General features: G+C 37.4%; 1 protein-coding gene across 1 annotated transcript in view; it reads right to left on the bottom strand.

Annotated features, from left to right (window-relative positions):
* The window catches only part of LOC101155858 (X-linked interleukin-1 receptor accessory protein-like 2), a 403702-nt gene that overhangs the window by 103046 nt on the left and 272905 nt on the right, over window positions 1-27751 (bottom strand). The window contains exons 5-6 of the mRNA XM_020706755.2: window positions 26615-26801; window positions 26376-26529 (exon numbers count right to left, since the gene is read on the bottom strand). Coding sequence (XP_020562414.1) covers window positions 26376-26529; window positions 26615-26801 — 341 coding nt within the window. The remainder of the gene's footprint in view (window positions 1-26375; window positions 26530-26614; window positions 26802-27751) is intronic.

The following is a 27751-nucleotide window of genomic DNA, read 5'->3' as shown; positions in this document are numbered from 1 at the left end:
AGAATAGTGCAGAATGAGAGGAAATGAGGACAAGAAAAAAGACGACGGGTGAGGAGGCCAAAAAAGAATCGGTGGCAGAGGAACACAGATGATCAACAGGAGGAAAACGAGACAAGAAACAAAATCCTCTGTGTTTTCTTCTTTTTTTTTTTTTAAACATGACAGCAGGAAAACCAGATGTGATACAAAAGTTTGACTTCAAAAACTATGGAAATGTTTTCATTTTTAAAAGCCCACTATCACTTTTTTTCAACTAATTATCATGAAAATGTGCAACCTCTTTAGAAATGTATATATATATATTTTTTTCAAATTGTTTGCTAATTTTTATGGCATATCTTTCCCAGTTCACCAATAAGTATTCATAGGGGGAAACCAAAAATGTGTTAAAGGGTCTATATCATGCAAAATCAACTTTTTGAGTTTTGACGTGAATTATAATGTTCATTCCTTACCATACACAACCCCAAAGTGGTATTTTGATCCATTAATTCATTTCTGAGTATTCCTCTAAAAACCTGCGCCCTGAACACCAGCCCCTCCAAATTCACAGAAACAAGTAGGTCCTCACACTGTGACGTAGACCAGTGAGAACGGCCCCTTCCAGGAAGAGTCTGCACTGCCAGCTCCGCCCCCAGGCTAACACACACACCCACACACGCTAGCAGTGTTTGGCAAAAACTGTCTTTTTGTATGCACATTCATCTTTGCTAAAGTTTGGATGTTGTTTGTTTTTGTGGACAAAATGCAGACACACTTCCAAGGCCGGCTCTAGGCTGATGTCATAAAATGACACCCACACGGAGAGAAAGGCGGAGCCTAAGAGATCAAGTCATCTTACTTCCGGGGTTGAAAAACTATTATTAAATTAACAATTTGCTCTTTTGTGTGCCAAAGGTAATATTTATCATATACATGGAGATGGTTACTACAAAAGGCTTAAGAATAGCATCATATAGGCCATTAAAGTTCAAAACAAGACATTTTTTTCCTAAAAAATATATAATTGTTATAAATCTTCACTTTTTCATGCTTAAGATCTAATTTGTTTTAGTCGTGCTTGTTTTTTTTAATGATTAAATAAGGTGATCAGTTTAATTGAGGCTCAGACTTGACACACTCAGCGATGCTGTGTTTTGTTCAAGAAGAAAAGCGACGTTTTTAAGTTACTTTAAATATTTTGTGCACAAGTTTTTGGGGGTTTAACCCTTTAGTAGTTCCTAAACTTAAACGTCTGTTTGCCAATCGCATTGGCTGGTTACAATGACGCTTATTTGCATTTCTTTCATTAAAGATTTCATAAAATCTTTAACTTTGAAATGTTGAGTTTAAAAAAACAAAGCAAGAATTATGACAAATAATTATAAAACCCCTTGTAACAAATCCTTGAATCGTAGAGTTCAGAGACGTTTTGCCTGGTTTTGGAAATTTTTTCAATTGCTTTTGGATTTATACATTTTTACTTTTTCTCTATATGTTTGCTTTTTTGTAATAAAACATAAAAACTGTTTGATCTTAATTTTTGTTATTTTTGGAGTAAAACAACGAACAGCTGGAATTCAGTTTTTCTGGACAGTTGTAGGTTCATTGTTGAAATAATGTTAATAAAACCAAAAATTAAAAGTAAAACAAAGACGCTGGTGTTGTACTAAAACGATTATAAAGATTGATCATTTTAATAAAGTCCATATTTTGTCATAAAATTACAGTAAAATAACATCTCATTTATCATTTGAGCCATTAAAGCAAAACCTTGATATAGAAATTTTGCTTTTATCAAAACTTCAGAAGCTCTGACCGCACTCTGTAATTTGCGTGAGTTTAAATGGGATAATATATTTAATCTGATTCCTGAATTTAGTTATTAACCCTTTTTTTCCTGTTTATACCTGCTAATTGAAATTTTGTTTAACTTTAAGATCAAAAATGTTTTTAGATTTGGAAAAAAACAACAGTCCAATTAATTTCCTACAATAATTACATTTACTCACATTACACCTTATAAAAATAATTTTCCTTTGTGATGTATCCACTAGTCTTCCAAGAAAACAAATATTTAACCTCTTAAGACACGAGCTAATATTTGAGCTAACTGTTTACACACATAGTCACAGGGTCCCAGTTAAGCAGAATTAACTACTGTGGTAATAGAACTCGAAATGTGATGTCCACGCATGTGGGACTAACAAGGTTAAAAAAAAATCTCCTCATCTAATGATGTTAAAGACTGATGCCATAGTGCAGCTACTGGGAATGGCATAGTTCATGGTTTGCTGAATGTGCTCATGTTTGAGTTATCTAAAGCAGCTTAGCAGAAATTACAAAAGGTTATGCAAAATAAAAGCTAAAGAAAGTGAGAGATGCCCACTCACATTTACAGAAAAGCTCATTAAAGCTTTTGGAAAGGCTTCAGAACACTGGTATGAATTCTGCTGACTGACTGTAACCTTTGAAGACTGTTTTCTCATTCAGAATGAATAGTGAAAGCGAGCCACAGGCTCAGCGAGCTCTTTACACTGACACTTATTAATGCAGTGTGTTACAACCCTGGATTTAGCACACTTTTAAACATGACACTGTATATTTTGGCTGAAAGGCCAGTCTGTGGAAAGTCACAGATTGTGGTGACTTATTGTTTCTATAAGTGCGTCTTTGTATGCAATTACTTGTGCAGCTTCCTATCAGATCCATCATCCAGTCTTTTACGGGATGGTTTAGTAAAGTGTCCGATGAGTGAAATTAAGCATTAAATCTCTTCTTTCTGCGCATTAAATGTGTGACCAGCATGTAAATTACTGTCTGCAAGTCCATCCACACACACACACACACACACACACACGTGCGCGTGCACCCACACCTATCCACTGGTATACAAATAAAAGCAAGTCTATGTAGAACAGTGAGACGTCCGTCCAGTGTCATGGTGATAGACCCAAATCAAGCATGATCTTTGAGGCTTCTTACTCCTAACACAAAAAACATTGTTTGGTTTCTGCATTTCTTGCACTAACCGTTTCATCTCAATACAAATTTGCATTATTTTTAACTGGCTGGTTAAAATAGGCAGAAATTCTTTTTCTGATAAACTATAGACCACGACTGTGGCCTGTAGTTAGATGAACTACGATCTAGATAAATGTCAAATGTGAAAATCACCTTTTGCTGTCAAAAATGATTAAAGTCGTACATTCATTCATATCCAGAACGTCTCTTTTCTTTTAGATAGATAGATTTTAACTCAAATCTGAAATTTTTTAGGGGTGTTGGGAACATTTGAACACCAAGGTCTGTTTCATTTTCTTTGTGGCAGGGGCCTCCCGGTTTGGTTTGTGGTTGTTGCCGGGGTGCCCGCCCTCACTGGGGCGGCCAGGGTCCAGTATTGCTGCCTAAAGTAGCAACTACTCAAGACTGGATCTGTAAGTGTAAATACAGCTTGTGGATTGTCCCACTTGGGCCACCGTATCTACTTTGGGGTCAGTTTCTATTTCAAAGTTCATGAATTAAAGACGGTGCCAGGTGGGCTTTCTTCCTGGCCTCTGCCTTTGCTCGAGGGTTGATACCTTCTTCCCTCTTGGCAGGTTTCGCCCACTTTGGACATTTTCTTTGGAAAGTGGTCATAATACTCTGAAAGTGTGTCGTGGCGCTCATTGCTGCTTTTCTGTGAAATCTCCATGCAGGAGACTGCATTTAAAGCATCAGAACTCAAGTGTTGCTTTTTGTCAACAACAGTGAAGTTTTTTTTTGTTGCAGTTGTGTTTGTAGCTGCTTCTGTTTTGTTCTACTATCTTTGCAGATTTGTGTCATGCTTGGGTGATAACGAGCATCGCTAACCTGCCTTTTCATGCTTTTCCCGTCCCAGGTTTTCTTTTAGAAGCTGTGTCACTCTTGTTTAATTCATTCTCTTCGACGGAAGGGTGCCATCGGTTGCGGCTGTGGTGGAGGGTTGGTGAGTTTGTCCTCTCAGCTTTTTTACTTCCAGTTTTGTTGTGGCACTTATGCACTCTGCTTTGTAACGTTTCTCTGTTTGCCCTTTTAAAGTACACGTGTGTGTTTAGGCGCAGCATGCAGATTAGTCTGTTCCATTTGACCGTCTTCACGTGTGGATTTCTAAAACGTTTCCTTTTTTATTCTCAAGACAGGTTGTATTATTGGCCTAATTTTTCAAAAGCATTTTAACCGACCAATGATAAAAATAAAAATAAAACTTTCATCACTTTTGGTATTATCTATACTAATAATTTCATAAATAATCCTAGTAGTTCTAATAATCCCAATTCTATCCTACAAATGTTTGTAATTTTTGCAGAAATTAAGCCTGTACTCACCAAACAATATTTAGGTCATCTGATTACCAAAACCGGTGCCAAGTACACAGTACTGCCGGAACCGTTTAGAAACGTGGATTTTGGTGCTTCATTTTGGTGCTTTGTTTCAGAGATGTCAATCACTTGTATTCTCTTCAGTTTTGGTGAAAAATTGTAACCAATCATTTTAAGTTTCCAGCTATTGTGGGTTGGTAAATATCACAATGGGTGAGGCTGTGAGAGTGGGTGGAGCTTCAGTCAAAATCCCGAAAGCGAAGCAAGTGAAAGTTTGTCAGTACTTAACACCTGATGGATAAGAGTGACGTGTACAATGCTCCTAAAAAGGCTGTTGTCGTGGCGATAAATGGTAAAATCAGTGTCTCCTTTAGGAAAATGGAGCTGCAGCGCTGCAGTGCAGACTGTCAGAGAGAATGAAATAAAGGATGATAGGCACATTCAAGGGGCTCTCTTTTACCCTGTGGCACTGTGATGTTACACTTTAATGTTTTGGGGAATCGTTTTATTTTTTTGAAGCACCCGTTTCCAGCAATGACCCTGGAGAAATAAACAATGTATCTTTTGTATCTTCAGAGGATCTGCTCCTTGAATGATTCCACCCTAAGCTGCAGGTCTCCAGGAGCAGTGTTCCCCAACCTTTTTTAGGTTCAATATCAGACAATATTTTCACAGACTGGTCTGGACAGGGCAGAAGTTTGAGTTTAATGTTTTTAAGCTTCCAGTTTCTGAAAAACCTACTTTTCAAATTAAAATGCTACTACAATAAATTTTGTTTTAAATAACTGAAAACATTTGGAAGTAAAATGGAAGTAATTAAAGTTAATGTATGCATTCTTTTTTTCTGTCTGATACCAGTCCGCGGCCTGGGTGTCGGGGGCAAATTTTATAGAGTAAAGGCAGAAAAGTCTTTATGGAAAGGTTTGCTTTTTCTGGACCTACTTTTTAGATTCTTCCACATGACCAAGGAGCTGAATAATGTTAGCCGGTGAGACTATACAAGTGATCCATATGACATATATGAAGAACATTTCGCTTAAAATTGCATTCCTGAGTATTTCCTTATTCAAATAATTGAAAAGTCATTGATTATTGGACAACACAAATTTGTTTGTGACGTAGGAAATGCGCTAGGTGGGCCACAAGTTCCCTGCTCTACTCCATTCTGATGCATCCTTGCAGACAAATAGATCCATATACGTCTTTCTTTTCCTCGTCTGAGCTGGAATCTGGGTCAAAACTGTATGGCTGGATAGCTCAGACATTGTTCGCCATTTTTGTTAAACTGCTAATGTTAGGTTGGGGGTGTGAGTGCATGTGTGTGTAAATAGAGAGCTCAGATATGGGCAACGATAAGGGGGGCGGGGTTGCTCCATGCCAACAGCTACAACTAAGAGTTGAATTTCTAATGAAGTCCTGCCACTCTGCAGACACTATGTTCTATATCAGGGGTGTCAAACTCGTTTTCACTGAGGGCCTCATCAGCATAGCGGCTGTCCTCAAAGGGCAAGATATAACTTACACATGTATTTAAATGTAATGAAAAGTAAATGTAACTACTCCTTAATGTTAAATAACTCATTTTCTTATTTATCATAATGTTTTATAGTGACAATTACAGTTGCATTGAAAACATATGTTTGCTTATTACTCTAGCATAAATCCTTTTAAATTTTGACCACCTATTAAAACCCAGGATCAAACTGTCCAAGTGAATAAAGAAAAAAATATAAAACTGAGCTACAAAGAACAAGTATTATAGTGTAACATTTTATAAAAAAAAAGGCTGCACACAGCCTTGCATCCAACTGATGCTTTGATGACAACAATTTCTCTGCATACACACATAAGACCTGCAAACTTTGAATGATTACAACTGCAGCTACACATAAATAACATGTAATCAACTAAAGAAAAATTTATTTTAAGAAATTAAAGACTTTTATGGTCTCGCGGGCAGCATAAAGTGACATGGCGGGCCGCATTTAACCCCCGGGCCTTGAGTTAGACACATGTGTCATAGAAAATGACAGTTTTTTTTATTTTGGCAGCAAACGGCACAATCATAATTAAAAGACCACTGGGAAGGCTTAAAATAGATCAAAAGATGATCTTTAAACAGCCTTGCTGACCTTTCTAAAGTTGAGACACTTTGTTAACATTAAAGAATGAGACAGATTTCTAAATGCAAACTAACATTTTCATCCCAATTGAAATAATAAAACTTTAAAGGAGATGATTGGAGTCAAAGTTTCTCAGCTGGTGATGAACAGAGAGAACAGTGTTACATTTAATAACAATGGATCCCATTTATCTGTGCTTTTCCAGACGCTCAAAGTGCTTACAATTTGTCCATTATTCATTCACTCCTCAGTCATACCAGTTTGCGCCTACAGCCCCTCTGACCATCACCGGGACATTCATACACATTCACACACCAGTGGAGCCACACTGGAGGCAGGGAGGGTGAAGAGGACATAGTGGTGGTCGGCTGGGGGGAGCGGGGATTGAGCCGCCGTCCCTTCGACCATTGGCCGACCCGTGGCTTTTACATTTGATAATAAAAATGAGCTGGACAAATTCCAACCTGTAATAAATTACATCCACTGTTTGTTTGTTTTTGTAATCCCTACGTAATTAATGGACAACACAAAGTGTAAAAAGGTGCAAAGAGCAGATCATAAAGCAGAAGAGCACGTGGAACAGAATTCAAATACTTCTACTGTGCAGCACTTTGTGTCTGACTTGTGTGGATTTGTCAGTTAAACAGCTGCCTTTGTCTCTGCTGTTTTTGTTGCATTGTTCATCAAAACTCCAACATATTGATGCTGACAGTTTATTGAGTACATGTCAGAGTTTCTGCCTGTCTGCGTCTGGGAAAAGAATGGAAGAAAACATGTGGACAAGCTTGTTTTTTTTTTTTTTTCCTCTTTTCCAAACCTGTTTCAGACTGTTTTGCTCTGAATCTGTGAAATGAAACACATGCAGAAACACGGAGACACATCAGGGGACTGCATTTGACTAATCTGGATGCAAATGTTTTTTACCCCAAAAAGTTTTTAATGAACACCATTAAAGGGCGCTCCCAGTCACTGGCAGATGACTAAAAGAAATCCTTTCATAATTGACTGATTCAGCGCAGTTCATGAGCTTTTCTCCAGATGTTGGGAGTCATGCATGACATGCACGAACAGTCAAACATCGTCTTCTTTTGTCCCGCTTCATGTTCTTTCAAATAGCATTAGCCTTTGATACAGCAACAGAAGTGGAAGGAAGAAAGAAAGAAGCACTGCGTATCAGGATCAGATCACTCTGCCAGAGCTTATGACAAGCTGCTTTTATGTTATCCCTCTTCTTCAGGCACAGTTTCATTTTGAGGGGATTTTCAGCTTTTTGAACACAGCAGTTCACACAATGCAGTCCCAGTGTTCTTTTTTAAACTCCATGAGAGCTGAACGGACCTTGAATAGATGAAATGTGGTTGTAACACTTCGTAAACCTTTTTGTTTGGACACTATTGTGCAAAATCTGTCTTTAAGTTGAATGGATAAAGATAAAAAAAATAAAGCTGGATAGTACAAATAACTCAAGAAAAAGAGTCAATCAGGCAGTGGATGAAGCTCGGCTCATTTTTAAGCTTTTACTAAGTGGTGACGCTCAGACTTAGTGTAAATGTTTTGTTTTGCTCCTAAATACTGGAAAGAGCATCAAGGGGAACTAGAATCTGCCATTCCACCTTTCGCCTGGTTTCGCTGCGGCCTCTAAACCAGCAGCTCAGTACGCCTGAGGCAGGGATTTGAGTCTGTGGAACCGCAGCCTCAGATGTGGTAACTTCAGAAGCCCGTTCTTAAAGATGCAAGGCTTTCCTTTGAGGTTTTTCTTTTCCATCATTCCAAAAGACTTTTAAAAAGTCAAATGATAACTTTTTAAAATCAATGAACTGTAAATTTTTCGCATCTTACAGAACGTTTTCGTATTGCCGCTACGGTGGCCCTGAAGTGTAAATCACTTTGAGAAATCAGTCAACACAAAAACATATTAAAAATCACAACAGCAATTAAAAAGGCAATACAAATTATAAAAAACAACAACATTAAGGTTGAAAAATTAAAGCAAAATTCCAAAAACCAAAACGTAACTTAAAAGCGAAAAAAACAAACACAATTCAAAATAAATAAATAAATAAAATGAAAAGGGAATGTTACTAAAACCAAAAAGTAATTCTCAGAAATTAAACTGAAATGTAAAAAAATTAAAATAAGAAACCGGAAAACATGGGTATTATGGGACATCACTGATTTGATGATGACTTTTGAAGAAGATATGTCTTGAAGATTCTGGCCACACTCAGAGTTTGATTATTGATCAACCAACTTTTTACCACAGTTTTGGTAAAATATCTTAAAAAGTCATACATCATCATCCAATCAGTGATGTCCCATAATTCCTAACTTTTTATTTTCTGACATTTCATTTTGATTTCCCATTTTTGTTTTTGGAATTTTGATTTCTAAAATGTAATAATATTCTTCTATTATTTGTTTTGTTTTACGATAATAATAATAATTAATTTGCATTTTTTTAAACGTTCAAGCCAATAGCGAAGCAAAACTGAAGCTCTGCAACTCACCTAATACAATTTGTAAATTATTTTTGAGGAATTTTGGAAACTTCTTTTGCAAATGATGTCATTTGTAATTTAAAGCCAACAACATTGTGACAAATATTTACCATGCAGCCTGAAAAAAAGGTTCCCCTTTGGGTGGAAATTGAACAAAACTGCCCTAGAAACTGAACAATATGATAAACTGCACAGGAACACTCTGAGGTTAAATCTGTCGTTGCTTCTTTTATTTATTTATTATTTGTTCTTTTCCTGTACTTTAGACACAGGAGGCGAAAAACATTCACTTGGAGCGTTTTTTATCTTTCATAAGTTATGAGCTGCAGCTTTGCTCGCTGACACAAACGGAAAAGATGTGCTGATGAAATGAGCAGCCTGATTGAATCTTGACGAAGGACCAAAAGTTCAATTTCTCCTCTGTGGACTTCATGATGAACCGAGTTCCACAGACTTCATTTTTTCACAGTGTCTGTTTTTATTGTTGTTTATTACGAGGAATGAAACTAAAAGGACTAAATATGTGTGTGAGGGGGTGTTGAATAGAACTGACGAGTGAAAGAAGATGAGGGGGAAAAAGAGAGGTAGACACCGTCTGTCTTTTACTTGATTTTGTGATTTATACTGTGACGAGCTTGATCTTGGTAGAAAAAAATAGCTTCATCCTTGTGGCAACAATGAGCTGTGAGTCATGCAAGAGAATGTTAAACGACGAATGCTGGAAAGGTGAAAAACAGGAGAAAAAAGGAAGTAGATGGGAAAAAAGACACAAAAGGAGGAAAGAAGTGTGGGTGGGCTTGCTCAACAAATAGGTTTGACTCATGTTTTAATCAACAAAATGACAGGAACTGTTCACAAAGTTGTAGAAGAAACAAAAAAAAACTAAAAGTTCAGACAAATTATTTGGGCCTCTGGTAATGACTGATGATTAATTCTTCCATAATGTCATCATTTTAAACAAAAGTAGATCTGGGAATGAATCAAATGAATCAAAATTTGTCATTTAAATGTAAAAAATATATTTTTTATCATAAGAGGACATTCTTTTTAAACTTCATTTGTTTTTTATCTGTTGGTTTGGTCATTTGAATTCCTTACATTTTGATAACATGTCAGAAACGTCAATGTTTGGTGTGAATAGATTCCCAAATGCTGTTCCCTCAAAGCAGAGCCAAGCCTTAAGTTAGTTTTCACTGTTTGCTAGTTCACGGTTGTATTTGTATATTGCTTCGAGCGGAGCAATGCATGACAAGCGCTTTTTATGAATCAGTTTGATTTGATTTGATTACTTACACATCTCACAAAAAAATAAAAAAAAAAGTAATTAGAAATTTGACAATCAGTTTAAATGTCTTTACTGGGGAAAGACTGCTGTAAAAACCTGTTTTCACCAAGGATTATTTTAATGCCATTTAACCAATTTGCAACACTTTAATAAATATGTCTAAATCAGCCAAACCATTTATCAAAACTTCTTACTGGAAAGGCTAAAGATTGCAGAGGAAGTGACATATTTTAAGTAATGTACAAATCAATGTTTGTCTGAAATGAAACTCATCAATGATTTTGGTAAATTGCAGTTTTTATTTATTCTGTTTTGCAAACCTGAGATCATTTTTGAAACCTTGTACTGAGGAAGTAAACATTTGTAAAAGTGTTATTGTATCAGAAACTGAATTAAGCTGCTGCCAAAAAAATGGTAACAATTTTCCTTCTTTGTATGAAAGGTTTTGGCTTTCTATTGGATCTTAGAAATAGTTTTCATGGGTTTATTTTTAATTATCTGAAATTGTAGAAAAGAAGAAAAAAATAAGCTTGTTATTTCAATAAAGTATTAATGATAACACTGATGTAATCTTGATGAAGATGAATTATTTACTTGATTTAAGCTTCTCCGTACTGTTAGTATCATATTTATTCTAGTATAGGCCTCAGAAATGTTTTTTTTTGTGTGTGTTTAATAATGAATAGATCTCAACATACATATAAACATGGCACACCAGGAGCATGCTGTGCCATGGAGCATGCATGTTCAAGCTGCTTTGAGAGTTTAGGCTAAGTTTGGTTAAGCAGCTCAGATGGTTTTCGATCACAGAATCTGCTTTACTGCAGGATATCATGAGAATAATAATATTTGATTATTGATCATGTTTTATAGAGCCCCTAAAAGGGGCATTGAAGAAGAAGAAAAACTCAAAGGGAAAGAAACATTTTTTGTTTTCTTCTGTCCAACAACTGAGCAAACAGATAAGAGCTGAAGGCTTTTTTGTGTTGGACAGGTTATTTACCATATAAAAAGAGGTTATGCAACTTTTGAAAACCAGAGTATAAATTTGTATAAACCCCCTTTTTTAATATATATATATATATATATATATATATATATATATATATATATATATATATATATATATATATATATATATATATATATATATATATATATATATATATATTTTTTTATTTTTTATTTGTTACATTCAGTGTGTGGGGAGGGAGAGGGGAAAATTGTGTGTGTGGGGGTTGGGGGGTAGAGGAGAATAAAAGGGAGAGAGGGGGAGAAAGTGGGGGATACAAGGGCTGATTTGAATAGGATTTTATTTTAAGCTGTGTAACAATTATACCATATATGCTGAGACGACAAATATTACATACGAATGTGAAATTCTGACGCTAAGATGAGCGGAAGATATCCGTCCATCAATACACTGGAGGAGGGATAAATAAAGCATAGTAAAGCAAGGTAAAAAAAAAAGTTAAAGGTGCTCATAAGTAAGTAACTGGTGAGCAAAAAAAGAAAAATGAAGAAAAAAAACTAAGAGAAAAAAACACAACTGGTAAGCACTATTTTTTTTATTTATTTATTTTTTATTAACTAGTGTCATATTTCAAATACTGCTTCTCAACTTGTGTAATCTTGACACTGTGCTTTTATAATGTAGTGGGTCTGTGTACTCCTTTTTTATTGATTGGACTATGACTCTGGAATAAAACCAAGTCTATCGACTAAATCTCCCAATCTAATCAGTAGGTGAGCACCATGTTAGTGTCTTGTGCTCACGAGTTATTTTTATCATTGTTTATTTTTAAGTTTGATTTTTTTTTTAAATTACATTTTATTTTTTTCTTCAATGTCCCTTTAGGGGTTCCATATTATTTTATTTCCTACGTAGAGACTGTTGCCTCTGACCGATAAGTGCTGAACACACATCTATAGTGGTTTCTTTTTCATGAAGGTCCTCTTTTGCGATAATCCAGATAATTTTTTATGGTCATTTTGTGCTTTTCTGTGACGATTGATTTCTGTTTTGATTTTTTGGAAGGTGTTTCGGAAAGTTGTGAAGGTCAGCTGATTTTTTTTTTACACCAGAGTGCAAATGTCAAAATCGACAAAAATGTAACCGAATCTTAAAGCAAAAAAGAAAATAAAAACATTTAAAACAAAGAAAAATGAACGGATAAAGTAATATTTACTAACAGGGACCAATGCAAGTAAAACTTAACTTGTGCTTTTCCGTCAGGGACTTTTTCTTGCATCTTGCATAAGGTAGAAAAAACTTTAATAATGATTTTAATTTTTTACGTGTCTACCTAAAGTGTATGCATCATTAAGAATAATATGTCTTCCACCATGATCATCTAATATAGGGGAATCAAACAAGCGGAAAGAGACGCAATACTGAGAAAGACAAAGTAGCACTTATTTAATTAATTGCCATCTCATTAATCACATTCTCATCTAACCTAATGTTGCACTCCATGGACCCAGACAACAGGTAAGGAGCAGGCGAAGGGGGTTGTATGATACGTGTGAAGAGCAAACAGGCTGTTGTGCAGCAGCAGTTAATGAAATGGGTGGTTATCAAGGCCAGCAGGCTTCATTAAGTCCGGTGTAATGACCTGTGACACTTTTCTCACTCCCTTTTGTGTCGTTTGCCTCAAATATTTCTTAGGAACTTCACATTTGTTAGCACAAGTAGGGAAAAGAACATGCAATGAAGTTGGTTTGCTGATTATAAATTAAAAAAATAAAGAATATATTTTGGGATTGTAACATTTTTTTCCCCTGAATTTCTAGACTGAAAAACAATACAAAAGCTCGCTATAATGGCCTCTGTTCATAGTTTTCATGGACAGAATTTCTAGGTGTAGCCAGGGGCCGAAGGGGGGTCTGGTTTGGGGACCACAGGATTTCCTCTCTGATTTTTGCAGATGATGTGGTCCTGCTGGCTTCATCGAGCCAGGACCTCCAGGGTGCATTGGGGCGGTATGCGGCCGAGTGTGAAGCGGCTGGGATGAGGGTCAGCACTGCTAAATCTGAGGCCATGGTTCTCAACCGGAGAAAGGTAGTTTGCCATTTCTCGGTGGGTGGAGTGTCCCTGCCCCAGGTGGAGGAGTTTAAATACCTTTGGGTCTTGTTCACGAGTGAGGGAAGACCGGAGCGTGAGATTGACAGGCGGATCGGAGCGGTGTCCGTAGTTATGCAGTCGCTGTATCGGTCCATCGTGGTGAAGAGAGAGCTGAGCCAAAAAGCAAAGCTCTCAATTTACCGGTCGATCTTCGTTCCAATACTCACCTATGGTCATGAGCTATGGGTCATGATCGAAAGAACGAAGTCCTGAATACAAGCGGCTGAAATGAGCTTCCTAAGGGTGGCGGGGCGCTCCCTTAGAGATAGGGTGAAAAGCTCGGTCACCCGCGGAGAGCTCGGAGTAGAACCGCTTCTCCTCCACATCGAAAGGAGCCAGTTGAGGTGGCTCGGGCATCTAGGACGCCTGGCCCTAGGCCCCGTGGCCCCTGTTTCCTGGACGCCTCCCTGGAGAGGTGTTCCGGGCATGTCCCACTGGGCGGGGGCCCAGGGGAAGACCCAGGACACGCTGGAGAGACTATGTCTCTCGGCTGGCCTGGGAATGCCTCGGGTTCCCCCAGAGGAGCTAGAGGAAGTGGCTAGGGCGAGGGAAGTCTGGGCATCTCTGCTTAGACTGCTGCCCCTGCGACCTGGTCCCGGATAAGTGGAGGAAGATGGATGGATGGATGGATGGATGGACTATAATGAGCTGCTGGTTCTTTGATTTTGAATTAATCTTCTGTTGAGGCATGTTCTCTTCAAATTCCACACTATTGGTACTTGATATGAAAATTTGTTCAGGCAAGTCGATGGACACCTTAGAGGGAGGGGCCTTACGGGGTCCTAGTTCATCCAAACAGGAGAATATGTCTACATCCGAATTCCTTTACTGCTCACATAGTGCACGATATAGTGCTCTTGCCATTTTGTTGTGCTGTCCGGATCTGCAATTCCAAAATCAAGTGTTCAAGACATTTCCCAGAAATCTCTGTGAAAAACCACTGTGCGTCGATGCTTACTATATATATAGACCACAATACTTTAACAAAGAAAAAGTACTTTTTAAATAAACCATCGATGATTTTTTTATCTTCAGAACACAGTGGACTAGTAAATAGTCATCGCAAAATACTCATATCAATTAGATTTTCACGTTGGGGAATCAGTGACGTCATAATCGCCGATATAAATAAAATACAAAAAAAGAAAGTAGTGAGCTTAGGGTCTGAATTGCTGAATTCCAGGACACTAAATAGTCACACACTATATAGTTTAGTAGTAAGGGATTAGCGTGGGAATTCGGACATAGCCCATGTTTATGTCTAAATTTGATAACTACTCTCTAACCCACTGAAGACTATATAGTATGGGACTGTCCAGTGCCCTGGATATTAATGCAATCCAACACGTTTACTACTTGTTTTTTTACGCAATATATGACATCAGCCACTTTCCAAAAGCTAAAATATAACAAATTTGAACATTTTCTATTTTCTATTCATGAATCCAGTGTGTTCGGATGATGAAAGCTTCACTGATTTATGAAAAAATAAAATGTACATACATTTTTTTAAATGACAAATTGTTCATGCGCAAAGCATTGTCATCTATTTTCACCAATCCAGTCAGCATTGATGTACATTGGTTTTCTGTAGAGACTTCTGGGTAATTTCCTGGGCACTGGACTTTGGAATTGTAGATTGGACACCTAAAAAAAGACAAATGCCTTATAAAGTGCACTAAGCAGAGAGTATGGAGTGAATCCAGACACAACTCGTGTTTGTATTCAAGTTACCTCTCCCTGTCAATGGAGAGTGCGTTTATGAAGAAATACCATTTTCCACTGCAGCAATTAACTTCAGTTAACCTTTCATGGAGTCCTGTGTGACCAGAGTGTCTTTTGTAGATGAAGATTTCTCAGCAAATTTGTGCAGTATCCCCAGTGACCACCAAAGACCTTATGTTGAATCTGGCACCACAATGTATCTCCAATTATTCAAGCTACAAGCTGAACATGTTACAAATCATTTTTCCACGATCATCAAACCTCCAGACCATGAACCTTGTGACAGAAGCTCTGACCTCTGTGCTCACCTGTGAAACACACCTTTCTGATGCAAATGTTTCTGTTTAATTCCACAAACCGATAAATACGTACATCATGTTTGGAAGCTCTTACATAGTCGTCATGTTTGTCACACTATAAATGATTTATTAGAACCACTGTGGGAAAAGAAACGTACACAAACATCTGCACTAAAATTGATTTTTTTTGTGAAGATGTTGGTAGTTCTGGTACCCGAGTGTTGGAATACAAATGGCCCAGCCATTGACTATTACCTGATTTCCAATGACCCTAAACACTGAGGTCCACAGAGTCCCCTGCATAGAACTTCCTTCTGAACCGTCCGCAGAAAAATGTTCTATGTATTCCAAAATTCTGACCAAGAAGCCTGAACAGAAAATTGCATAGTAGGTTAGCCGTCCGTGGAAGAAATCCTCTACCCAACCGATCTTTAACGTTCCTTACTTATAGAGACATTATCATTACTAACTGCCAACTACAGCTGATTAGACACTTAAAGACCCACACCAATGAAAATCGAGTTTTTGATGTTTTTAAAATGTCTTTGTAGGACTTTTCTCATAATGGAGGACATGCATAAAGAATCTAAGATTCAGACAGGGTTTCTGAGTATTATTCCAATCGTGTTGGATCAGGAGCAGATGACAACAAGATGTTTAGAAAGGTCGGAATTTCTAATAAGCTCAAGCTTCTCTGCAGAAAATAAGTCTTAAAAAAACAACACAGGCTTTTTTGATTATACCTAAAAACAGCATTATCATCTTTAAAAGACCACTGGGAACAATTTTGCAATAACAAAATATAGTTGGAGTAGGACTTTAAATAAAAGGTTTGACTAAAGATAAAATAAATATGTATTAGTTTATGCTCATTTCTTTTACAAACGCGTCTTTTCTCCATTGCAGGGCAGGAATCAAAAAGTCAGAATATTGGTTTTCAATCATCTAAATGCCTTGGATTAGATGCTGCAAATGCAGATCTTTATCAAAATGTTGTATTTATGTATCTAGGATGCTGGAGAGTGGAAGTGATGTAGGTAGGGCCATTCTTTTGTTAAAACAGCTTTTAGAAAAAACTATGAAAACTGTTGTTTTGATGAAAGATGAACTTTATCTTGAAAAAAAAAGTGTGTTAAATGTATTTGCTTTTCTCAAATCACATAAACTAAAAATATGTCAAAAGACACAAAGATGGTGTTTTTTTTCTTTTTGTTTTGATAACATTATAGCTGTATGTCAGGAGGATCACCCCCAACTAGCCTCTAAATCCACAGATTTCCCAAAAAGAAACATTACAAACGGCTGAAGGCTGGGATGATGACATCCACAGTGGTTAAGCATTTGACTGAATCAGACAGAAGCGTTGGATGGAAGGTGATGACAAACCTTTCAACCAAAAGCAGGGAGTCACTGTGGGTTACACAGTCTGGACAAATAAAGCTTGATGCAAACGCTCAGAAAATACAGGAAATATTAAGGCTCAAAACCAAGAGAAATCCCTGGAAAGACATGATGACTTTGTCTGAAGTGAAGAAAAGTTCAGATCTGTTTTAACTTCTTCCAGGGATACAAAATTACTCCCAGTTGAATAACAGAACCAAAAAGGAAGACAGAAATTCAAGTCATGAAAGGTTTTACTGACATGATTTATAATAAATGTAATTTCCCTCTTGTTGCTGTTGCTCTTTTCCTTCCCATTTGTATTTATCTTTTTCATTACGCGGCGTCTGTTAGCCCTGCTTTTTGTTTAACTCACTTGCATTTTTATCCTGTCTATAGCTCTCTGTTACCCTGCAGTTATTTTTATTACATTTAATTTATATATTTCAGCATTTAGTATTTATGAAACATTGTCAGGGAATGAGAGGAAATGAAAAGTAAAGGTGGAATTTTAATATCAGATAATGGCAGCAAAGTTTGGCAAAAGAAGTTATCATCAAAAAATAAAAGTCGCATTAAATCTGATAATAAAATAAAAAACAAGAAGAACAATCTAAAAGGGGGAAAACAAAGGAAAAGTGGAGGTTGGCTGTATGAACCTTAATATATGGAAAAATATAATAGTCCGTGCATTAAAGCTGCTGTAAGTTAATAGTATGAGCCCTGACATAGTAAGAAAAATTCCACTCCCCACCCCAACCCTTTTTTTTATGAGTTAATGTTACTGCGAAATGAGTAATGGATTCCACAGGAAGGTGGGAATGAGTAATCACGGTTGGAAAGACGTATGGATTCAAGCGTGCTTTAATCTAATTGTAAGTGAATATAGTTAATGATGTTGTGTTCTTACAGGTGAATACTCATTAAATAAAGGCTGAATACATTTACCACACTAAAGAGTTCTACTATCTGATTATCATAAAGAATGACTTCCAATGATGTGGCGCTTGTTTTATGTGTCTATGGTAATCAGTGACAGGCAATAAAGCAGAGTAAAAAACCACGACCTGTGGAGGTTTGCACCACAGGGGCGGCTTGTTGGGCATTTGTTCAAGAAGGGGCAGGTTCTTGAACATGCTTTTAGTATAAGGTGTTCACACTGGGATGTCTCTACCCGATACTAGCACTTGTACCTACTATTTGAAAGAGGCTTGGTGCAAATTGTTGAAGGGGTGCAAATCTTGCTCCAGGCTTTTTCATTTTACAGCTCTATTCTGATATATGAAAGATTGGTGTCATAATTCCAGCCAGGCACAAATTGCAACTATTAATTTCTCCTCCATGACCATATTCTTTCGTTGGCACTTCCCTGAATTAAAAGGGATGCTACCCATACATCACTACCAAATCTGAGTCCACGATTGTCAAAGTTTAACCTGATTTAACTTTCACTCGTTTGTACATACCGGTAAGTAAAAACTTGCACAAATAAACTGGTGAATGAGAAAGTTTTGAATTTTTTAAATGCAAAAGCCCAAAACCCGCGTTTAAATGCGCATTGCCAAGGGCGGTGGATACGTGGCTTTAGCTTTACTTTTAAACTTTGACAGCAAACAATTAGCAGCAGAACTGTGGAGTCAGCAAACGCCTGGAAAACTGTGTCCTTTCACATAAGAGTTCCCATTAGTGACAGATTAAACAAAGCTTCATCTGCATCCTCTTCACTCTTTTTTAAGATGCCCTCATCTAGATGTACGTTTCATATAACTTTGAAGGGGGCACTGTATTGTGTATTTATCCATCCATCTGTGGTGGTCCAGAAACCGAGAGCACATGCAAGAGCTATGCTAAAAACAAGTAGTAGATTTTAATCAAAATCAATACAATCTCAGAGACCCAAAGGACTCAGGAGCCACAGACATGATTACAAAATGGAACTTTCTTTTAGTAAACAAGGACATTTAAAACGTAGAAAATCTCATTGTTTTTGCAGGTATAAAAGCTGTAGATTACTATTGAGGCCCTGTGAAAAAACACCATCCAGTGCCCTGCATTTGCCCAACAGTAGCTGGGATAGCAGCCATGTGACCCTGAAAGGGGTGAAAAAACACACAGGCTGGCAAAAATAATATGCATCAGCATGTCTCATATTCCCTTCTCGTACTCTGTGTTTAAGTCGTCGAGTTAATGCTGTTTGTTCTTAGCTGTTTTTCTTTGCTGACCCCTCTGCCAGAGGTATTGATGTGTAAGAGACAGAAGGTTCTGCATCTTAAGGTTGTCTAATGCAATTAAGTTGACCACTGGGTTTTATATCTGAGCGTGCATGTGTGTGTCTGACCGTGAGAGGAAAAGACAGGCACGGGGGAGATAGATGGTGCGGATGCACGGCTGAGTCACTTTCTTGGCGACTGGGTGTGTTTGTGTGCATGCTAAGGTGAGAAACGTGGGTTTCTGCCGTTCTTCGGCATCAGCGGACAAACAAAGCTTGTGTCTGCGCGTGAGAGACATAATGAACCTCTTCAGTCGGTCATTTTCCAGACCAGCGACTGAATCAAGATGAAGCTCGTCTCAAGTGGAACAAAATAACAAAAAAAAATCAAAGGGGGATCGGGTCATATTGAACAAATGTGTTCACCGATGTCGTGATGCCTGAAAGACTGCAGCGTCCTGTTGGTTCCGCCTGTACTCCTTAGTGAAGCAAACTTTTAGTGAGTATAAGGGGACGTGAACCATAACACTGTTAATGTTTGTGTTTCAGGCATAATTAAAGCATATCAGTAACTTGTTAAAACTACGGTTGGTTAGTAAATAAAAAAACATGATGTTTATTTATTTTTTGATGATAATTTGATGTTGAAACTTAGTTTATTCCTGTTTGAAGTTTTTTATTTATTTATTCGAAACACATTTTATTCTTTTTGGGTAACTTTTCACTCAGATGTGCAAGAAAGGAAAAGTAAGGTAGGAACAATTAAAAGAATGCTTCCTATTTGTCCCCAATAAGAGCAATTGCCTTTCGAAAACAACTTAATGTTAATTTCTAATTAAAAGTAAATGTGTTTATGATAAGAGACGTATACTGTAGTGTATACATATGTTTTTTTCTATTTATAAAGCATGCCACCAAACCGTATGTAACAACATCATGTGATAAGTGAATCCTTGCATCCCTACTGCATACCAGTATGCCAATATAACAATTCTTTGCTAAATTTTTGAAGGATTTGTTATTTACAGCCCATGTAATGTTTTTGTTTTTTAAATCTTTTCTAAAGCACAAATCATATATCAAACAGAAACAAAACCGTGACCCAAAAATCCAGGGGAAAGTGAACCGTCGCATCAACAAAAAACATCTTTCCACTCAAGATCATTACATTTTTTTGCAAAGCCCCTTGTTCTTCCTTGTTTTTTTCTTTGGCCACTTTCAACTCGTAGGCATTAGAGAAAAAAAAAGGTCTCATTTATATTTCAGAAGCATGTCAAAGTGAAATGTGTGTTATGAAAGTACACGGCATTCAGGCTAAATTTAGCTGGAGAGTTGTGGGTTAAAAACCATCATTGTCTCTGAAAAGTGGTGATGCTGGTAAAAATTTTAGCGAACAGATCTGTTTTTATTTTGTCAAGAAGGAAAAAAAAAGACTCCCCTTTAAGTGCAGATCTGTTTTTATTAAAGTAACAGGACAAAACCGGTGAAAAGAACTTGAATAGAAAAAGTTCCTTTTCACTTTCTGATCAAATACTTCATTACTAAAAGCATCCTTGAAGTTTGTTTTCTGAAGTTTTTTTAGACATTTTATACAAATACATTATAAAAGTTTATAATGGTAAGTTTCATTGACATGTTTGACTTGTAAGCTGAGTTTTGCCCAACAACCAAACTTGAATGTATTATTTTTCCATACAGGTGTTAAAGCACATGGGAAAGGGAAACAGGGCATTTCTTTATGCTTTCTAATAGAATACGTTTTGTGTAATTTCACTGACCGCAGCTGCGTTTTATCTCGATTTTTCTGTGAAATGTAATATGAAGTAAACTCTGCTGTGATCCTTTTTTATCTTTGTTTTTTTGACAGTAGCGAAGCGGCAGCACCTGGCTGCTGTTTTCTCCTGTTAGATTCAATAGAAGCTGTAATCACATCGAACAGTGAAGATGGCCGTCTGCCCAAACCTAAGTTACCCTGTCTGATCTCATGAAGACTAATGCAACTCCGAGTTTCATTCAAGCCAACATTTTCCAGCAGGCTTCCAGTGTAATAACAGTGCAAACACCTTTATTTGTAGTTTTTGCTTTATATTGTATATATTTAGGAGACAGGATGGACTTTAAAAGCCCCCTGAGGTTTTGTTGAATATTTCCGCTGCTTCCTTTTTAGGTTCTGTTTTAAGATTAGGCTATGGACTTTACAAATCCAATCAAATCAAACTTTATTTATAAAAAAAAGTCAACTTTTGTCTGCCATTGCCCTTCATGCTGCACTATCTGTCCCTCAGAGGTTAGCAGTATAAAGGTCTAACACATAACTCAAAGGGAGTCCCCCTTTCTATTTCTGTAAACTTGCATTAAAGACATAAATGAACACGATTCTTTAGTGCTCCCTCTTGGTTGGGGGCTTGATTCTCCACAACACGTTGCAGACAGGTTATTAAGATTTAATGCGGAGATGCTAACGTGCATTATTCACACAAGGAGCACCTGGTTGTATGTCAGACAGCTTCAACTAATTTTGATTTGACATACAAAAGTGGAACCAGCAAATACAGACCCCTTCAGTCAGCCACTGAGACAGGAAACATGTAAGTGTGACAGAGCTCTAGACTGTTTTACGGGTTTGCTAAAAATAGGAAAATATTTAGCTCTTAGGTTAATTTAACGTCCTAAAAAGCTGCTGATGGAACTTTAAAGTAGAATTTCTCCATTGTTGTAGCTAAGCAGATAGCTGTGGTGTGGGAGGCAGGCCCGCATTTACCCATGAGGTAAAATTTCACGGGGGGGGGGGGGGGGGGGGGGGGGGGGGTTGTGCTGAGAGTTTGGGGCCTCAAATCCCTTAAAGCCCCTTACATGCTTAGAAAACCATGTCAGCTCATCTAACTTCTCTTTAGATCTAATTGATATGGCTTATATTTTATGTTGAATGCTCTCACAACCGGGCTTTGGACAGGCACGAGCAGGACACTGGTTTGTGCCCTGCTGAGGCTGCATTTATCTTTTTTCTCTTTTTATATCTGTCTAATTGTCCATCCTTACATTTTTGTTTTTTTATTTTATTTTTTGTTGTTTTGTGTTGTTTTTTGTACATTTAGGATTCACAGCACTGGGGGGGGGGGGGGGGGGGGGATCCCTGGGGATCCCTGCCCATACTCCCTTGGTGGGAGGAATCAGGGGGCTTCTGCTCATGTTAAATTTAAAAGAAATTGACATCCAAACAGAGAAGTTAAGTCCATTTCCATTCTTTCTTTAAGCCTTTAAACACTGATGGTAACCCATTTATTTATATTCCAACAGTTCATTGGTAAAAAAAAAAAAAAGATAAATTCTTCTTTTTTTTTTAGATAACCTTAATAAATAGGATTTTTTTTCTATGATTAAATGTAACCATGTGAAAATGCTGATTAGTGAGTTTCTGGTATTTTTATGGGTTTTGAACACAAGATTATTGGAAAATCAAGACTTAAAAAAATAAAAAAAATAAAAAGCAGCACATAATCCTAATTGAAGTTTAGTTTTAATCCCACTAAGTATTTTTGTTCAGTCAGGTGTGTTTTGTTCCAATCATCATCATAGATTTACTCACCTTTCTAAATTACACTGTTATGAAAGCAGACACAGAATGGGTAACTATAGCCCTCCTTCACATTAAATTTCCATTTGAAGAAAGTAACTAAGAGCTGAATATAATAATAAAAAATAAAAATAATGAGAGCACATATTTTTGTTGGTTCCATGTGCAAACAATGAGCTTTGCTGTGCAGAGAGCCAGGATAGAAACAGATGAGTGCCGAGGCAGGGAAGCAAAGACTGACAGAGGTAATATGGTCAGAAAGATCTTCTGGCTTCCTAAACAGGCTAAAATAAATTGGCCTCACAGCAGTTGGCTTGTGCAGCATCCAGCTGACACACACACAAACGCACAAAGCCTGGTTCATTCATGCTGATATTACTTCAGCGACTTTCTCCTTCCCCATATTTTAGTCTGACTCCCTGTTCTTTTAGGCAACTTATCTGACAACAAAGAGAAGGATAGAAAGCAGGCCTTTAACAGCTGGTACCATCGGAACAGCATGCACAGAACTTTGTGTAAAACTGCTTTTAAACTCTGTGTCAGTACGGTCTTTTTTTTACAGAGGGTAGTTTAGCTTAAAATGTTTTAGGCCATTTTATTGTTGCACATTTCTGGAAAGTAAATGCATAGCTTTTTCACATTTTATTTGTGTTTCAGATATGATTATTGCAATATAAACATTTTTGTAATTATTATAACAATTATGTTTTCAATTATAGTTTTTCTCAGCACTAGGTCAGATAAATGTATCTAATAAAGGAAAGACATCATAAAAAAAGTATTATACTATACTAAAAGCTAGAAGATAGTTGTGCTCCGTACTTTAAAATGTTAAAAGCACAAGCTCTGACAAATGCTTAGTTTTTACAACTCATGTCTTTGCTTTACATTCTGTTGTGGTTCTGTGTGTCAAACCAAACTGTGTTGTTTTAATTTCCCTCCTCTAAATCTCCAGGATTCAGTGCAAAACCCCTCAGCGCAACAGATGATGAATAAGAAGGTTATTCTGCTCCAATGAAGACTAAAGCAACTCGGGATATGATGGTAAATAATTCTTAAATGGAGCATACTATGTTAATGTTGTATTTTATAAATATTTGAACTATGTGCCATGAATGAGGCAAAGACTTTGGTTCTGTAAACCGATTTACATATCCTCAGCACCCCTAATTTACATTGATTGTGTAAACTCTTCACTACAGTGAAAACACTCTACTACCATAAAGTCTTGCTATGTAAAGTTGTGTTTCTTTGAAGTGAAGCATATTATTCTGCTTAAGAATCGGTTGGATTTATGTTAGTTGCATAAACAATGAAAGAGTTACAGTCGCTGAAAGAATGACAACACTGGAGCTGAAGCTAAGACACTTATTTCACAGCTCATTGAGAGTTTATAGTAACCATTTTTTTCATTGATCATTACAGATGCCATGGATTGAAGTCAGCATTGACTCAAAACAGAGGTACAGATAAAGTGAAAGCAGATAAAACTTACTGAAACGTGAAATCGTCTATGCAAATACAAAGTAGATGTTAATTATATTACCCTGGTCAATGGTTTTAAGGTCTGCACATAGGTCTTAAAGAACTTTAAAGAGCTTCAGCTACGATGAAGGCTTTTCACTGCGTGTCGGCATGCGTCACAGACAAACAAATGCTCTAGAGTCAGAGGTTCATCATCCAAACCACGTAGAGAGCATGTTTATTCTGTTTGTTGAGCAGTTAAATCCCTAACAAACCAACACTGCAGCTCCTTGAACCTACGGAGTACTGTTAACATCATGTTTGTCCATTTTGCTCTTTGTACCAAACAGTATTTGACAGACCATGGATCATTGTTGTTTGAACTGGTTTACCACAGCCCATCTCATTCTATTCACGCACATTCTTAACTCATCCCAGCATAGAATCACGAAAAATAGATCTGTTGCATCTTTTTTGCTACCAGAGATGAAAGCTAAGAATCCGCAGCTGGTTTTTAGTTAACCATAGCAGCAGTGAGTCCCATAGAAATGCATAAATGGATTAATAAATCATTTATTTGTATGACTAACAAGCTGCATCTCATATGGCATCAAAGAAACTTGACATCTTTGGAAGCTCTGACACTCATAAATTTCATTAAACATAGTCATGGACTTGAGCAGCCAACAGCATCCATACATTAACTCGTCACCCAAATAAAAGAATTGTTCTGTTGAAGTCTTTCTTGCAGTTTGACCTCAAAACCACAGAACTTGACTTTTCATTTGTCATTTGATTAAATAGTGAAATAGCTTCACTAAATAATACGTACGATTTCTAACAATCAGACGGTGGCAGTGGGATGGCAGCACAGGGGCAGCACAGGGTGGTTGGGGCGAGCGTGGCAGTCTGAAATCAATCATATTACAATTTTGGGAAACTTGGAGACCCTATCAGTCAGTTATCCTGCTGCTGCTTTTCTGCCACCCGCCTGCCACTGGATTGCCATCGTGCAACCTACAAATGTGCCCGGACAGCCACTGAGCGCTTTTAACTTTTTCGGGCGCAACACATGTAAAAAATGCTACTGCTCCCTCCCGATTACAAATATCCAAAACTGGCACCGTGGCACTTTGGGATATGTGACCGTAGTCTAACCCAGTGTTTTTCAACCTTTTTTGAGCCACGGCACACTTTAACCTTGTCAAAAATCCTGCGGCACACCAGCATCCAAAAATTAAAAAAAAAGTCTGTGTTTATCTACAGCCCCTCCACAATCTCACAGGCATTTTTGTGATAATTGTGGCAGAAAAAGCAGGAAGTTGCAGCTGTTTTTTCTAAAAGATGTAATAAAAGTTAAATTAGAAGATTTAAAAACTGTTTGATGTGTGTTCATTGTGGTTTTAAGACATCAAAGGAAGACTCATTGTGCGCTGAGACGCTGTCACCCAATGCATCATGGGAGATGTAGGGCAAACAGCCACCGAACGCAGACAGACTGAGCTTCATTGTTTTGTTCACTTGTTCCACGGTCTGACATCGGATTCTGTGGAAAGCTACACCGCTAAATATGAGCTTTAGCTGGTATTTTTGTTGGAACTGAGAGACTTTATGAGCTAAATCGGAACAAGGAAGTGAAGACTTTAACCTCTGATTGGTCAGACTGATGACGTGTGATGAAGTCCTCCAAGAATGATTGGTGGAGACAGTTGAAGGGGCGGGACTTTTCCGAAAACAGCTGAAGCTACGGCTAAATCGCGGTACTGTCATTCTTATCAAAATGTCTTTAATAGAATCAAATAAACACAAAGAAAAAAGTATTTTATTATCTTTCATATTCCTAACTACTCATTGTTTTATCAGGGCCTGTTTGGATGAACAAAGAGATGATATCCTGGAGATGGAAAATGTTTTTAGATTAATTAATGAGGGCAATTTCCCACGGCACCCCTGACCATCTCCCACGGCGTGGCACACTGGTTGAAAAACACTGGTCTAACCAACCATAAACATAGGCTAAAACAATAAAATGTCATAAAACACCATAAACTATAAGCAACAACAAGCAAAAGACAAATATAAAATGGATGGAAATGCTGTGGCTAATGTGTTCCACCCTTTGGCAATGTTGATCAAAATTCCCTAATATCACTTTGTGAAATAATACAACAACGTACCGCCTACCATTTGCAGAGCTTAGGAAACAAAAACACTTTAATGTGCAAATCCGTCTTCGTTTACTCTGTCTGTCAAAGCTTACGCTTACTGTCATTACCGTTTTATCAAACAAAATCTGACCCCTTCAGTTGGGTGTTTCAAAAGTTTTTGCTGTTTTCTGTCTAGGACCACTGTGCCATCCATTCATGGTTTAATACCTGTAACTTTCAGCTCCGTCGTCCGTCGCACAACTCTGGATCCATACTGTAACTCACAGGTGTAATTTCCCCCATCGCCCTCTTCTATCTCAGGAATCCAAATATGTGTGGTGTTGACAGTGATGGAGCTTCTCCATTCAACCCGATCACACTCCTAACAGGCGGTACAAGCAGAAAAGGCTCATTCACCATCAGTGAAGGGAAACAGTTTAGAGTGTTTTCCTATGTTTGTTCCTTACCTTGTACCAGGTCATCTGTGGCTGCTTGTATGGCGCCAAATAGTCCTCTATGTCGGGGCAGTTGATCATTTTGGGATGGGTTACCTCTGCTTTCTCCAGATGGCGGATTTTGTTACTGAAGCATTTCCCCTCGTCGCTCTCCTCCACCGTCATTGACATGGATACCTTCATGCAGTACGTCGAGTTCCTGAAAACACACAACACAAGAAGCATTGAATGCACATCCAGGCATGTTGTTGTTCACCTTTGGGCGTATCCCTTCAGGGGTCGCCACAGCCAATCAGCTTTCTGACTTGCACAGGTGTTTTGGCAGAGATTTTTACGCAGGATGTCCTTCCCGACAAAACCCATATGCATAATCAACATTGATGCAATTTATAAGGTTAAGAACATTTGTTTTGACTTTATGCTCTTTTTTTAAAAACACAAAGCTGGTTTTAAAATTATACAACACAATGACATATAGCGATACAGCACATCTAACCAGATGAAAAAGGTTCAGACCAAATCTTAGTGTAAAAACAATATACAAAGACCAACTGAAATCATGCTTTTGGTCATATTGGACATATTAAGGAAATTAGGAGCAGAATTGCATTTCTGAGTGTTTCTTTATTAAAATCGTTGATCTGGGATGTAAAAAATATACTGGGCGGGTCCCTGCTCTTTCTCAAGTGTGCATGAGGGGTAGGAAGATGATCAAGAATTAACACTTAAATGCTGTAGCAGGTTGTAATTCTGAAAAGATAAACAGTACATAGGTATTAGCTTTCATGTTTTACAGGTGAACACACAGAAAACTCCCAGCAACGGGGAAGGGAAGGGATGCGGGGTAACTTCATGCCAACTGTCCCACCCACAACTCAAAGGGGAATTTCTAATGAACTTCGTCCTAGAAAATGACAAGTTTTTGATTTATGGCTTAAGCATAATTAAGCTTTTTTTAAAAAATAAAAAAAAAGACCACTGGAAACACTTTTGCAAAAGATAATAGAAGTGGGTCCTTAAACTCTTTTGACTTCTTTATATGAAAGTGAAACTTTTTTTTTTAAATATGTTTATGCGAAGTAATGTTTAGACATTTCACTTACTACCTTTTTCACTGTTACAAAATTACACACTGTGTGTTTTCAGACT

The sequence above is a fragment of the Oryzias latipes genome, chromosome 10 (assembly GCF_002234675.1).
Source record: "Oryzias latipes chromosome 10, ASM223467v1".
Taxonomy (NCBI): domain Eukaryota; kingdom Metazoa; phylum Chordata; class Actinopteri; order Beloniformes; family Adrianichthyidae; genus Oryzias; species Oryzias latipes.
Note: the sequence above shows the minus strand (reverse complement) of the source record. Positions and strands in the feature narration are given on the sequence as shown.